The 14,520-nt window shown below is 57.5% G+C and overlaps 6 protein-coding genes across 6 annotated transcripts; 5 read left to right on the top strand and 1 right to left on the bottom strand.

Annotated features, from left to right (window-relative positions):
- Positions 1-319: 319 nt before the first annotated feature.
- TRAVEDRAFT_22840 (UDP-Glycosyltransferase/glycogen phosphorylase) lies at positions 320-2,489 on the top strand (the record flags this gene model as incomplete). Its single annotated transcript, XM_008043543.1, has 11 exons — positions 320-380; positions 448-598; positions 658-823; positions 875-1,024; positions 1,130-1,210; positions 1,267-1,313; positions 1,370-1,610; positions 1,683-1,769; positions 1,825-1,944; positions 2,005-2,075; positions 2,144-2,489. The coding sequence occupies 11 exons, from the start codon at positions 320-322 to the stop codon at positions 2,487-2,489; spliced, it is 1,521 nt and encodes a 506-aa protein (XP_008041734.1).
- Positions 2,490-2,922: 433 nt separating this feature from the next.
- TRAVEDRAFT_74030 (uncharacterized protein) lies at positions 2,923-4,884 on the top strand (the record flags this gene model as incomplete). The annotated part of the gene is made up of 3 exons (XM_008044120.1): positions 2,923-3,008; positions 3,052-3,088; positions 3,145-4,884. 3 exons carry the CDS (start codon positions 2,923-2,925, stop codon positions 4,882-4,884), a joined length of 1,863 nt encoding a protein of 620 aa, XP_008042311.1.
- Positions 4,885-5,996: 1,112 nt separating this feature from the next.
- Positions 5,997-8,139, bottom strand: TRAVEDRAFT_74031 (pectin lyase-like protein; the record flags this gene model as incomplete). The annotated part of the gene is made up of 15 exons (XM_008044121.1): positions 5,997-6,188; positions 6,242-6,402; positions 6,457-6,523; positions 6,577-6,611; positions 6,664-6,723; positions 6,782-6,890; positions 6,938-7,023; positions 7,078-7,152; positions 7,206-7,249; positions 7,307-7,347; positions 7,401-7,406; positions 7,458-7,574; positions 7,628-7,730; positions 7,787-7,850; positions 7,911-8,139. 15 exons carry the CDS (start codon positions 8,137-8,139, stop codon positions 6,159-6,161), a joined length of 1,227 nt encoding a protein of 408 aa, XP_008042312.1. The 3' UTR covers positions 5,997-6,158.
- A 369-nt stretch (positions 8,140-8,508) lies between these two features.
- On the top strand, positions 8,509-9,052 carry TRAVEDRAFT_39441 (LSM-domain-containing protein; the record flags this gene model as incomplete). Its single annotated transcript, XM_008043667.1, has 4 exons — positions 8,509-8,536; positions 8,593-8,633; positions 8,777-8,904; positions 8,962-9,052. The coding sequence occupies 4 exons, from the start codon at positions 8,509-8,511 to the stop codon at positions 9,050-9,052; spliced, it is 288 nt and encodes a 95-aa protein (XP_008041858.1).
- A 1,217-nt stretch (positions 9,053-10,269) lies between these two features.
- On the top strand, positions 10,270-11,582 carry TRAVEDRAFT_131456 (uncharacterized protein; the record flags this gene model as incomplete). The annotated part of the gene is made up of 5 exons (XM_008044122.1): positions 10,270-10,330; positions 10,397-10,554; positions 10,610-10,787; positions 10,874-11,217; positions 11,304-11,582. 5 exons carry the CDS (start codon positions 10,270-10,272, stop codon positions 11,580-11,582), a joined length of 1,020 nt encoding a protein of 339 aa, XP_008042313.1.
- A 591-nt stretch (positions 11,583-12,173) lies between these two features.
- On the top strand, positions 12,174-13,204 carry TRAVEDRAFT_74033 (uncharacterized protein; the record flags this gene model as incomplete). Its single annotated transcript, XM_008044123.1, has 5 exons — positions 12,174-12,293; positions 12,358-12,729; positions 12,794-12,936; positions 13,001-13,139; positions 13,193-13,204. The coding sequence occupies exons 2-5, from the start codon at positions 12,505-12,507 to the stop codon at positions 13,202-13,204; spliced, it is 519 nt and encodes a 172-aa protein (XP_008042314.1). The 5' UTR covers positions 12,174-12,293; positions 12,358-12,504.
- Between the last annotated feature and the right edge of the window lie 1,316 nt (positions 13,205-14,520).

Raw genomic sequence — 14,520 nt, forward strand, 5'->3', positions numbered from 1 at the left:
GTGCAGACCAGGAACAACATGTGCTATCGTGGTGGCGGTACTGGTTGGGTAGCGCGTGGTCGAACGGGGACGGTTCCGCGGCGCAGGGCTATGCCCGATTGCGCCGGCGAGATCGAGGAGAGTTAACGTTTAGCGGTTAGCGGGTCCGAGGGACAGGAACCGTGCAGCACGGTTAGATCGGTCGCCAAACAAGACCTCAAAGTCAGACACTCCTCCATCTCCCCCGCCCCAGCGCGTTCCAGCCCCCCAACTCTTCTCGTCTCTGCTCCCGCACCGTGCGCAAGGACCTCACCCGCATAGAATCCACGGCGCGCACAGGATGGCGACCGTCCCGGCCGACAGAGAGGGGCACATCGTGCTGTTGGCGAACGGCCCGTGGGGTAAGCTTTGAATAAGCCTTCTTCCGACGGGAAGCACACGACTCACGCGTACGCTCCATATGTATAGCGGACGGCAAACAGTTGTGCATCTTCGCGACTCGATTGGTTACGCTGCGCCCAATACATGTCACCGTGTTCACGAACGAGGCCTTCCTCGAGCGCGCGAAGCGCGAGGTCTCCAGCGAGCTTGCGGGCGTAGGCGCCGTGGGGCATGTCAGGTACGCCCGTGTTCTCATACATCCTTGCACTGCTTATCTTATGAAGTGTTCTCTCGCAGGATCGTCGCGTTGCCGTCAGATACACATAAACACTTCGTCGACCCCGTCTTCGAAGCCGCATTCGCGCGCGTATATCGCCAGTTACTCTCGGGAGAGCCGGTCCAGTGTGTAACGACTGGCGAGCAACTAGGGCCGCTCCCTCTTCCCCAAGCGATCGTCACCCCCGTAAGTGCATTACTCCATCCGGTATGCGACGCGCTGACTTCATCTCGCCAGAAGAACTCCACGCTAGAATCCCTGCAACGGTTGCGAAAGGAGACCGGGGCAGACGTGAAGCTGCTCATATGGTACGCGCGCGTCCCGTCTACCCTGTTCTTCTTCCACGGCCCCGCGAACCGGGGAGGCGTCGGAGACGTACGCGCGAAGGTACGTGCGGAGGCGGAGCGGAGGAGGACGTCACCTGAAGAGGCATTTGAGGAGGTAAGCATCTGATTGTGGAAAAGTGGCTCGTCGTGCTGACGATGCGGACAGACCATACATTTCCTTGACAGCGTTCTCATCCGTATACCGGGATACGAGCCGCTATACAACCACGAGGTGCAACCGCAAGAGGTGCGTGACCCATATCAATTCCGCGCTCCCTCTTTTCTGAGTCCACGTCTTTGCAGCTCGCCTACCACGGCACGCTCGGCGTCGAATGGCTCACCATCTACGAGTAAGTCCACTCCCCTCTCCACTCACCTTCCTCCGCATCCTGACCGCCCCCTACAGCATGTTCACCTCATGCGACGGCGTGCTCATGTCCACGCCCGAGTGCTTCGACCCGCTCTCCATCATCGGCACGCGCGCGTGGATGGGCGAGACCGCGCGCGGCGCGTACGCCGTCGGGCCGCTGCTCTCCACCGGGGCGCGCGCGGTCGAGAACGAGCTCATGGACGCGGACCGCGGCACGGAGATCCGCGACTTCGTGAGCCGCGTCATGAAGAGCCACGGGCCGCAGTCGCTCCTCTACGTGAGTCTCCTGCTTTGGGATTGTGGATGGGAGACGAGGGGCTGGGGCTGACGGGAGGTGGACGGGGTGTAGATCTCGCTTGGGTCGTGGATGTGGCCGAAGTACCCGGAGAAGCTGTGGACGTTCTTGGACGTTGTTATGGACCTCGGTATCCCCTTCGTACGTGCTCTTGCTGTAGCCGGGCGAGCGGGTTGAGTGACTGATGGACACATAGATTCTGAGCCATGCATCCGAGCACGCAGAGATTCCGGACGAAGTAAGGCATACGGTGGACCGCTACCCGCTTGGCCTGCTCTCGTCATGGTGCCCACAGCAGATGATCCTCAACCACCCTGTACGTCATCTAGTCTCTTTTCGTTCACTCACGCACTGTGTCTCACCCAACGTTCTCCAGGTGACCGCCTGGTTCCTGACGCACTGCGGGCATAACAGCGTCATGGAGTCCATCTCCGCCGGCGTGCCCATGTACGTCCCTCCCCTCCTTCCCTCCCTCCTCCGTCCTCCTGCTCATCAACACCCTCTGCCATCCCCAGGATCTGCTGGCCGTTCGTCGGCGACGGCGCGCTCAACGCGATCCACCTCTCCGACACGCTCAAATGCGCGTACGAGCTGCTCGAGGTGCGCACGGGCCACGGCCTCGAGCGCATCTACCGCACGGGCGCGCGCGCGCTCGGCACGCCGCAGGCGGTCCGCGCGGAGGCGCTGCAGGTGCTCGCGAGCGCGTTTGGGGAGGACGGGGCGCGGAAGCGCGCGAATGTGCGCAAGATGCAGGCGCGGTTTGAGGGCGTGTGGGCCCATGAGGGTGGGGATGGGAGAGGGGAGGAGGCTGGGGCGTCGGTGCGCGCGACGGAGGTGTTCTTGCGGGATTTGGGGCTGTGACACGAGTCTAGGGTGAGGGGGAGTGGGAGGCGTGTGCCGTCGGTTGCGGGACGCGTGTCTGGGCAGGCCTCTCGCTGTGGATTTCTTGGTACTCTCGTCCTGCGGGCGACATCGGAGGAGTTCGTTCATGGTAATGTCTAGAGCCGATTTCTATCATATTTTGCTGGAACATATACTTAGCGTCACACACATAGATTCGTACTGGATATTAATTCTTAGTCCTGGAGCCGTTCGCTGGTACGGGATTGCTAATTCAGAGGGGACTCCAACAATGCGTCCATCATAACAAAGGACCGCCAGAGCCTCAGTGTCCCGATTACGATCGGGTCCCCACGTGGGTCTCGCCTTGCAGGAGGTCTCGCGGCAACGACTCCCTTCCAACCGCCACCACTATCGCTCGTCTTCTGGCTACCATTCAGCACCAGCATTCATTATGGCAGAAGTGTTTGACTTAGCTCACGCACTGGTATGGAAACTATCTGATCCCGCACTGGAAGAGGATACGATTGTGGCCTCAAAGTAAGTCACTCCCAATTAATCAACGACATCTTTGCTAATCCAGGTTCCTCCCCAACTACAGACTCGCGGAATTAGAGTCGGTAAGATGCTTAGGCTACAGCTCTAGGAGCGATTCTCTGACGATCAATATCAATAGGCCAGCGCGTTGGACGTGCTACTCCGGACGGCGCGTGCTCTAGTTGGCAGGCTCATCAATCGACATTGTCGCCTCAATCGCATTCCTCCAGAGCTTCTGACCCACATTTTCTCGTTTGTCTTGAACGACGGCCAGGGTAACCGACAATATCGCGACCCGCAACATCCGTCCTGGTCCCCGAGAGGTCCGGCAGGCCAACCCCGCAATTTAGTCCCACTGACCGCAGTCTGTCAACGATGGCGTAACATTCTACTGGAGACGCCTCTCCTGTGGTCCACTGTCGACGACCACGTACATTTCGAGGTCCCTCATTTCACGTACTACATACACCGTTGCCCTCGCGGACCCCTGTTCGTGCATTTGCACGAGTGGCCCCATAGGAAGATATTGAGACTGCTGGAGTCCCACGGCGAGCGCGTTCAGGACCTCTTCATGAACAAGTGTGGCGCTTCCCATATCATAGATCTGTTCAAAGCGGAAGAGCTGCAGCGTTGTCGCTTGAAGTTCAGCTGCGGGGACTATGCTGGTGGCCCCTTCCATGCGCTCTTCCAGGGACGCGCCCCGAAGCTACAAAGACTGCAGTTGGAGGGCTCTCCCTTCCTCCCGTCCAACCACTTTCCCAGTCTTACCCACCTCATCCTGGCTTGCCACCCGATTGTCTTCTTTAGCGCTGAAGACCTTCAGGTATTCCTGTCCGGTTGCCCTAGGCTCGAGTCGCTTTACATCAAAACACGGGACATATCCCAGATTCAAGTACCGGAGAAATCCCCCACCGCGCGTAGCCCCCGCCTTCTACACCTTCGGAAATTTTCCATGATCGCCGCTGCAGACTGGCAAGATGGGCAGAACTTCAGCTTTGGCAACGAACCCGCAACTCAGGCCGAGCTTTCCGAGTTTAGAGACAAGCGCAGCGCTCTGCAATACGCCCTCCTGTCAGCCGCCGTCCAAGTTCCGCAGTGCCTTGTCTACTTCAATCCCATAGCTTCCGCCAACTTGCAGATCTGCGCGGATCATCTGTCGACGCTGATCAGGCCTTCGTGCATGCGCATCGTCGAGACGGCTACCGCCTCGTTTACCCCGAATCGTCTATCGCTTGAGCTCGTCCACCCCTCGGAGCCTCAGGGCGTGCGCTTCGACTTGCAACTGGATCGCGACGGCGAAGATGTGGAGACCGCCAGGCAGAATCTGCAGCGGGCTATGGCTACCTCCCCGCTCTTCTCCGATATCCACGAGCTCCATATGCACTCCGGCTCCTCCGTATTCCTGTGCCCGCCACATTCTATACTCCGGAGCCTACCCTCCCTGAAGTACTTGATATTCGGCTTTGACGAGCTGAAAAAAGCGGCGAGAAATAGCATATTGGACACGCTCTCGGACGTAGACGGAGGCTCGGTCGTTTGTCCCCAGCTCGACTCCTTGTGGATCGTATTTCCCGACGGAGTGTCGACCAAGCCTCATATCGAGCGAATGCACGCCATCCTCGTCAGGCGCATGGAAATTTTGGGGCATCCACTTCAACGCCTCCTCGTCCAGTTCGGCGACCAGCACGGTGCGAGGTCAGTACAGAATGCGCGTGCGGAGCTAGGCGGTCTTGTGGAGCACCTCACGTTGGTCACGCGATACTCGGATGGGGCTCGAGTGAAGCGCGAGAATCCCTGGCTACGTGATTGGCAGGATCTGGTCCCGCCGGGTTGTCGAGCTGGGGAGGACGAGATTACTGAGCATTGGCCTGGGTGGTAGCAGCACTGATGGAGCAACCTGTCGAACAGGTAAGTCCACTCGAGAGGTCACAACTGCCCGGCCATGAGCAACCAAATTCTGACGCCGTTCTGCCACCTGGACAGGGTATGCGGCGGAGGAGTCTTCGCAGACCCGACGGGGCCGGGGCTGTGACCACAGCTTGACGGGCGGCGGTCAATGTGAGCACGTTTGTCTTCCTGCTCCGAGGGTGAGGCTGGTATACGTACCTAGGTGTGGGTAACATTGGTTACGGGAGCTTGCGAGCGTAGGTATGGAATCGTGTGACGGACTCGGATTCATGGGTGTAAGGCTGGCAGTGTTCTCCGACATCCATGAACTCTGGATGGGCGCCGTCTGTTTCTGGCTCCTACGCCGACCATATTCCGTCCTTTGGAGCCTGTCAAGTCTGCGGTACTTGCAAATCATCTGTGGCGATGTGGACGAATGGATCTCCGAGGGAACGTTCGAAGCCCTCTCGGACGCAGCGGGAGGCTTGGTCTGTCCCGAGCTCGATACCTTGCATGTGATAGTGCTCCGCGAACAGCGCACTGAGCAGGCGCAGCCCGTCATCGAGCGACTACGGGCCATCGTCGAGCGGCGCACTAGTTTGGGGTATCCGCTCAAACGGCTTTACCTCTCGATGAGGATGCGCGAGACGAGCTCCAGCTTGGTGCCGGAGACGCGCCGGGAGTTTGGCACCCTTGTGGAGCACTTCACATGGCACGCACGAGAGGGGGAGTGGTGGAATGCCATGTATTCAGACTGCTGGCGTGATTGGGAGAAACGCCTCCCGCCGGGTTGTCTCAAGAGGGACGAGTTAGAAGGACACTGGCCCGAATGGGAGCAACATCGACCGTTGCCGTGACGAAGCAAGCTATCAGACGCAAGGGCCCGGGGTAAGTGGATTCCGAGGTCGGAGCCGCACTGCTCGGTGACGAATGACCGAGTGCTGACCTCATTCTCCAGCCACCGATAGGAGTGCTGGTACCATGGGCAGGCCTGGAAGGGTGGAGAGGAGAGGTGTACGGTGCAGTGGAGTGATTTTGTAGGGCACACAGTGGAGCACATCTACCGCACCGACGTGCAGGCGGGAGACCGTACCGTAGCTGGCTGGCATTCATGCTCGTTTTGAAGACTGGCTTTTTTGTCCCGCAGCTATCCACACGCGCCGCCCGTACACACAAATGCACGCATCGGACGTCTACACTGGACCCACCATCAGCCAGCAAACCCATTCGACAGTAAACCCGCGAAGGGAAGGTGACGTCCACCCCTCACTGGGGCAACGTGCAGTTGAAGTCGAGCTGCAGACCCCCAGTCAATCGAGTCTTCAGAAAATGCTAGAAAAATGACGCACCTGCGCGGTGCTAGCGATATTCTTGCACACAAACGTCGCATTACCACTCGGCGACGACAGGTGCGTGTCCTCAGCGGTGATATCTTGACACGTGTCCGAGCACTCGATATCGACTACGACCGCACCCTCCTTCCCGGAGGAGGTGCCGGTTACGTTAATGTCTATAATGCTGGTCGTTCAGCGTGATCGTCGTGTGAGGAGGGGAGGGAACGCACAGTGGACGTCGGAGATGCTGAGGTTGCTGGGGAACTGGGCGCAGACGTCCGCAGAAGTCATGTAGCACTGCGGGATGCGTCAGAAAACGACAAGTCGAAGATTACAGGTCCAAGGCCTACCTGGTCGATAAGAATAGGGTTATCGACGTTCTCCACTTTATAGAGCGTGAGTAAGTGTGTCAAACTGAGCTGAGTCGAGGTACTGACTGTGGAAGTCCTTGAACGTGATATTCCTCACGAATCCAGTGCCACCGCCGGCCGTGCTGACTGTTGCGCCATCATGTTCAGGTACAGGGGGGGCGTAGAGGGAGAAGAGGAGACATACTGGGGCTCGGATTCCCCCCGAAGACCTTGATGCGCGCACCGTTTTGGGCGTTGAGCATCGTGATGTTGGTCACGGACACGTTGGCGACGATGTCCATTTCGCCGGCGTACTGCGCGGGCCTCAGTAAAGTGCGTTACAGTGCTGCAAGTAACAAACCTGGCCCAAGCTGCCAACAGAGACGCCATGAGAGCCGTTGCAAAACATGTTCGCCACGATAATATCGGTACTATTCGGCTTGAACGCTACATGTGCAGTTGAAGAGACGGGGCGAATGCGAGTGGAGGAATATCACTTACAAACACAATCGTCGTCGTTGATCACAACGGAATCCTGTATAGTGACATGCGAAGAACGGTAGATGTCCCAGCCATCTTCAAACAGCGTCAACGAACGGGATCAGGATGTATTATAGATGAGAACGAACCAGAATTCGCAGTTGGGCTGCTTGAATATGACTGTGAACGGATGCTAAAGACCGGATATGATCAGTACATGCAAATGTGACATTTCCCGCATATCTCGCACCTGATCTGCTTATAGGTCACATTCGTGCTCTGATACACGAACTACAATGGTCATGCATGAGCGCGGCTCATAAAGAGGTATCGCGTATGCCCACATTGTTCTAAGGATACGTTTAAAAAGTGGTTTCGGTGAGAAGAGAAGTTCCACCCACCCAGAACGGAGAGCCAATCTGTCGGATATTTTCAACCACGATGTTGGAGGAGTTGCCGACTGTGAGCGGGATGGGCCTCGCAAACGTCGTTGAGGAGCCGCCCGCCGTTCCAGCGTTCTGCCACGGCAAGTCAACTTGCAATAACGCGTAGGGATAGAAAGCAGACCCACATGGGAGTTGTTGAAGGTGTCCCACCAAACTTGTCCGTTACCGTCGAGGGTTCCACCGCCGTACAAGTGGATATTATTGCCAGACAGGAACCAGAAGGTGGTCCTAGAATATATCAGCCTCCGCATCTCAGATGTACTGGACGAAGGTGTAGAACATACGCGTTCTGATATACGAGGAACAAGCTCTGGGGGGACCATTTGGCGATGTCCGGTGTATACTGAACTGAGAAGCAAATGGCACCATCACACACTGGACCGCGTAGGCGGCCTCCAGCCGACTCACCTGTACCACTCAGCTCAATCTCAACGTCGTCGAGATCCTTCGTGAGCAGCAGCGTATCTACGACATAGTACTTGTCGAGGACGACCTTCGCGTTCTTTGAGCACCTCTCGAACGCGGCGTTGATGGCAGGCCCGTCGTCTTCGCCTCCGCCAATAGCAGGTACCTTGCAGGTCCTGCGTGCGACGGCAAGAGCTGACAAAAAGAGCAAAGCAACGAAGTTCGCGAGCATGGTGTCGAGACGCGTCGGGCTTCGACTGGGAGCAAGAGGAGGATGCTACCGACGTCGCCGCGTCGCCCCTGCCCCTTTATGCTGCGTAAAATTACGGGTGCGCGCATCACGAGAGCTGGCACGGCGGTCCGGGGTGCATGTGCGACGGCGGCGCGGACGGTCGTCGTGGTCAGGAGGACACCGTCCCAGAAAAGCGCGACGCGTTTCGGCGCGTCGTGGTCACGTGTAGCAGCAGTACCCCTAACACCCCATGCGTGCCCTCCGGACAGTCCGGTGAACGATGCCTGCGCGGTTGGGCGCGAGCGCGACGCCTCCATCGTCCAAGCCACCCTCACACCTCCCGCCGTCGACGCTTGCAGCTGGACGACCATGGCTGGTCTCCAAAGCTATGTCGATCGTACGTTTCGCGTGCTGCACCTCGAGCTGAAGGCCATATACTCACTTCTCACATAGAACGGGTCCTCCTCATTCTCCAGGACGGTCGAGCGATTGTGGTGCGTCTATGTTGCACGCCTGACCGACCGATGGTGCTAACAACTCCTATGTTTATGATCACGCTCTGGACGCGCCCCTTGGAACGGTGTCTCAACCCTTTCTGTGCATCTCCTCCCCGGACCGCTCGCTTCCCGAACCACAGGGCGTGATGGCGGGCTACGACCAAAAGTCGAACGTCGTCCTCTCCGACAGTAAGGAGCGGGTGTACAGCATGGATGAGGGTGTGGAGGAGATACCCTTGGGCCTCTACCTCGTGAAGGGCGATCAGATGTGCGTCCCCTGTAATCATTCGCGCGATCTGGTGCTGACCCGGAACCATGCGCGCAGTGTTCTCATTGGGGAAGTAGACGAGGCGGCAGACAACGCCGTTGACCTGTCGACTATCCACGCCGAGCCGTTACCGCCAATTCGATACTGAGTTCGAGGAAGAATCGAAGCGGACCCCCATTCGGCGACTCGTATGTGCATCACCGCGATCTGGCACGAGCGCCCCCACGCGACTACCCTGCGCAAGCCAATTTGCCGCAATCCCTCCCGAGGAGACGTGCGCTTACGACGGAGTACTCCTACCGGACTCCATCGCGTCGTGCCATCAGCGGCGCGCTCGCCCCGGTGTCAGTGGTCGCCGGTAGCTTCGGTCAAAGGGCGTATGCAAAGATGTACTGTATCCCCGACATCATTGGATCGTGTACGATGCTTGAGCAATGTATCTGAGCTAAGTTGCCACTCCAGGTTTCGGCGGCGCTCGGGTTCTCCGCGTCTGGCCGAATCTGACCCTTTTATAACGTGCTCACCGAGCGCAGTTACTTGTGCAAGTGCGTTTCCCGAGCTCTTTTTATGACGCCAGACTGACGCAGTCTAAAGCTAGAGTCCTCAGGATAAGCAGAACGTAGCCTCTGTAATGCTCCTCTCAGTCTTGAGCACGCTTTCGTGACACAAGATCACGCCGTCGCCGCACTCATTGGCAAACAAGCCTTACTCTGGCAGCGCCAGGGCGGGCACTACATCCCTACGTCTCGTGCTGCTTACTCCGCTAGCTGATTCCCTAAGTGCTCCGATGCGTTCTCAACTTCTTCCATGGCCCGCCATGTGCAGATAAAGATAGCGAACGGTGATATATTGGCATATATGACGAACTGAATAGAACATCCGAAGCACTGCGGATCTCTCACCGCAACTGCCCTTTTCGCAGAACCCTCACGGGCTTGCATCTGCTCATTCTGGACGACACGCGCATCATTCTCACCATACGCGGTCCAGGCGGCCCTAACTTTGTTGCTGTTGTCCTTTATAGCAACGCGTCTCCCGTCTTGCGCTCATCATCTATTCCGCCAGACACTTTAGCAGTCAAGGGGTCCGGGCGCTCCGCCTTCTATGTCCGCCACATTCTCAAGAGGGCACTTCCGGTGCTGTTCGTATCCCCCAGCTCAGGGCACGCCCCGGGTTCAGTGCCATCCCGCTGAATGGCACCTGTCCTGCACCCTAGCTTCTTGATGCTGCTCGCCGCCATGGCGAGCCCCTGCGCTATCTACAAAATACGCGCAGTGACGAGGGCCCTTGTACCCCCCTCCGCGCTCCCCCCTCACTCGTTTGTTGCATCGGCCTTGTACATAGTTCAGCGCTGCGCCCATCAGGATGGTACTCTCCAACGACCTCGCTGCCCTGGTAGGCTTCGCGTCTGAAGCCGTTCTCTGGGGTGCGTCTTTGTTTTTTTTTTTTTTGCCTTCGCCCCGAGTGATTATCAGCTGACCGTGCCACGCAGGGATCTATTCCGTTCTTTTCACCGCGTCTCTCGTTTTGCTTATCCGCCGCGTCCCAACTCGCGGCTTAAACACTCCCATTCTCGTCCTCGGCTGTGTTCTTTTCGCGTCTTGCACCTCCCACTTCGCGCTTGAGTTCTACCATTTTGTGACCACTCTCGTACGTCGCCTTGCCCATCTCTTAATGCTACGCGGAAGCTCAATTTATTACACAGCGCGACACCGGCGCCGAGGGCTACGCAGACGAGACGAAGCAGCTCGTCGGTGCCGACATCCTGATTTCCCTCAGCGATCTTCTTGGGGATTTTGTGTTGCTCTACCGTTGCTGGATTATCTGGGGCAGGAATTATTGGGTGATCATCTTTCCCTTCCTCACCGCCGTCGCTGGATTCTGTAAGTCACCGCAACCCTCCATCCCAGCCCATGCCTCTAATCAGCCTCGTTCTCCCCCTTGTCTCCACCCAAACACCCACCACCAGCATGCATCATGGAACTCGTCCACCTCGTCGTCACGCTCAACCCGGACGCGCCCATCGCGCCCGCGGCGCTCGTCCCGCTCGGGCTCGCGGGGTACGCGCTCCCGCTCGCGACGAACGTGTGCACGACCGCGCTCATCGTCGCGCGCCTCTGGCACACCGCGCGCGCGGCGGACGAGCGCTGCCGCGGGCGCCTCGCGGGCACGGCGCGCGCCGCGCAGCACGCGGTCGCGATCATCGTCGAGAGCGGCCTGCTCTACCTCGTCGCGCAGCTCGTGCTCGTCGTGCTGTTTGCGCTCGAGCATCCTGCGCAGGCCGTTGTTGCGGTTATGGCCGTGCAGATATACGTGAGTCTCCTTCCTTCCTTCCCTCTCCTCTCCCCCTGTCGCTTGTTTCTCCTTGTGATGAGCAGATGCTGACGGGGGAGCATTAGGGCATTGCGCCGACGCTGATCGTCATCCGCGTCGCACTGGGCATCTCGAGCGACTTCACGACGCGCGACGCGCCGGCGACGGCCGTCCCGGCGCTCACGCAGGTCAGCTGGGAGTCGCCCGCGTCGCGGGAGTACACGCGCCCGTCGAATCTGCCCGGCTCGCACTCGTTTGTCGCGACCGAGGAGAGCGGGCCGACGCTTGGGGCGGACCCGGAGTATCTGGAGATGAAGGCGTTCGACGATGACTTCGAGCAGCACGACCTCGCGGTTGCGGTATGATTGTTTAAAGCAGATATTGGTGCATGGGAGTAGGAGACGAGAAGGGGAGGTTTCGCCTTTGAGTGTACGGTTTCTTTGTCGGATGTGAGGTTGGCCCGATTTTTGAACGAGCCTATCTCGTTGTCATTAGTTCCCTCTTAAGGTTAGGCCGTCTTGATGCGATGTGCTAGCGTGCACGCCTGGACGTACCGTGTAATATGTACGTGAGTGCTAGAGTACTAGATTCCTGTGGGCTCCGAGCGCGATGCGAAAGACAATCTTACGAGAACTTCCCACGCTGCGGCACAGCCAACGGGCAGCGCCACAGCAAGTTGGTTCGCGCTCGCCGCCAGCACACTCGATTCCTCTCGACTCGCGATCAGCCTATCCCAACTGACCCACTCTGAGCGCATCGCAGATCTCGGAGCATCGTGTTCTGGTGTCGCGGTGGACACTCAATAGCAATGGTCATCCAACCGTCTATCGAGTTTGGCCGAGGGAAGCTAAGGCGCGCGCCCGGGCCAGTCAAAACCATGATCTCTGACGATGTCGAGGCACGTCGTGATCAAGCAACTTTCATTTGCAGGCTCATGAGCGGGAGCATAACGCGAGCCTCATAGCTAGGTCAAAGGCGGTAATCCCTGCCAGCACCCCAGCAGGAATTTGAAGCGCTCCCGAAGGCGTTCGAGTCTATCAGCCATGGCTGTGAACAATCCCGGAAAAGAAATGCTGGTAACATCTATAGGGTGTCGCCTGGCTCGCATGCCCGCAGCTCATGCCGTCTTGTGGTTTGCAGGCTGTGATACCTGTATTCGGGCTCATCGCGAGGGGCACGCCCGCCGGTCCTCGCAGGCCTGCCCCTCAACTTGCCCTCTCTTGACTCGCGCCTGTTAGTCCCAACAACTCTCGACGCACGAAGATATCAACCGAAACTCTCAACAATATGCCTGTCCGTATCGCGTCACTTCGCCAGGCCTCGAAGAAGCTCGCTACGAAGCTTCGACCCACCCAGCTGGGCAGAGGAATACGGGCCGTGGGGAGAGGCATATCCCGCATCCCCCTCAGCCCCGTCATCATGACAGTGAAGGCTACGGGAAAGGTAGCATCCTCGGTCCCATTCGTTCAGGGAATATCTGAGGTCACGGTCTCGGCGTTGGAGCGCGTGAAGGTGAGCCCTTAGAGCCTCTATAGCTGTATCCGTATTGAGTACTCAAGATATTTATTCGGTTTAGGATATGAAGCAGAATCTCGAGGAGTGCAAGGATCTCGCTCGTCTTGCCGAAGGTGTCATATCTGCTGTCGAGGAAACGACGAGCGACATGCTCGAAGAAGAACAGGATGTGAAGATGCTGTGGAACCTCGCCGTGCTCGAACAGTGCGTTGAATCAATGCAGACTAAATGATTTAATATCACTGAACCGCGTGCGCATTGCTCGCAGGTGCATGGTGGACATCATCACAACCATGAAACATCTGGAAGGAAAGGCCCTTTGGCGCCGCTACTGTAACAAGGGAAAATACGGCGAGGCCCTCGTCAAGCACAAGAAAAGCTTGGAACACGCGCTACAAATCTTTCAGGTCTGTCTCACTTTTTCATTCGTGTATATATAGTATTGTGGACTGATCAACAGGGGCGGCATTAGATGAGGGAGCTTGTTGCTGGACGCTGCACGCAACACAGGGATCACACGCAGCTTGTTGACGCCTTCCACAGCCTCCAAAAGTGGCAGATCGCGGAGCTTGTCCCGCAGCTCGTATCATTACGTACCACAGCTGAGCGGCAAACTCGCATCGATTATTTTTTTTTGACCCATCGTTGGGCCTGACAGTGGTGCTGCATGGTCGCCGATCCACATACACATACATAGCTAGCGCGCTTCCCAGTCCCACAGCTTCTTATCCATGATGACATTTCTCCCTCCACCATGACCCGGATCTATTACCTTCTGTATCTATGTTACGTTAACGTTATACCAGAACGGACGCGTCTAAGTATACTTACTACAAGCTTTAGACATTCCTCAATCGGACAACGCGCATTCGCCATCTACAAGCCTCGTGCATGAAACCACAAACCACTCGATCCACTGTGATAATCGTATGAGGTCAATCGTCCCGGCGGGAGAGGCAGTGAGCAGCGCCCACAAAGACACGGTGAGTGTAGGTCGCTGGCACTAGTACAGCTTCTCATCATACGCCTCTAAATCAAGGTATACGTATTACGATCTGTCCTTGGCTGTCAAGTTCAGCGAGGCACGCATGGATCGTCCCCGCCCCTGGATATCGTCCGATTATCTTGTCAGCACTGTCCGGTGATTAACCGCGGCACCACTGCCCCTACCGCCTATGACTTGGACGGACGGTAACCCCTCGAGTCTCGTGTCCACATTACAGAGCAACGTCTGGCACACATAGTACGGCCTTGCTCGATGGGCTAACTCGGCGTAGTGTGACGCCTCGAGCGTACCTCGAGCGCGACATAAAGGTAGTGTAGCTTGCGCCGCATCGCCGAGACTAAGAACGTCTATTAGTATCTGAGCCCGTTCATGGACGCACGGAGTGCGATGAATCCGTCGAAGAACGGGGAAGATCGTGCCCTAGTTGTTGTGAGGGATTGGGTAGAACTGGGCGGCGTCTGAGGAGAGGACGAGCATGGTTGAAGGGAACTTGAGCGAAAGCCAATGGACCACAAAGACAAACTAGGTTTTGTGTCCTAAGTCCTTCACGACACAGAGGTCGCCGCGGTCCGGTCCCGCGCTCAGTTTGCTTCACACTTGGCACTCTACCGTAGTCTGCACAATGTACGAGACGACGCGAGACGCGCAAAATTGTATGTTAGGTAAAGACTTGAAACATTGAAAAGTATTCGCAAATCGAGTCGACACAACAGAAGATACTGACACAATGAGAGGAAGTACAGCAGATACACGGGGAGAGCAGGAACGCGAGAGAGGAAGAT

The sequence above is a fragment of the Trametes versicolor genome (assembly GCF_000271585.1).
Source record: "Trametes versicolor FP-101664 SS1 unplaced genomic scaffold TRAVEscaffold_10, whole genome shotgun sequence".
Classification (NCBI taxonomy): Eukaryota; Fungi; Basidiomycota; class Agaricomycetes; order Polyporales; family Polyporaceae; genus Trametes; species Trametes versicolor.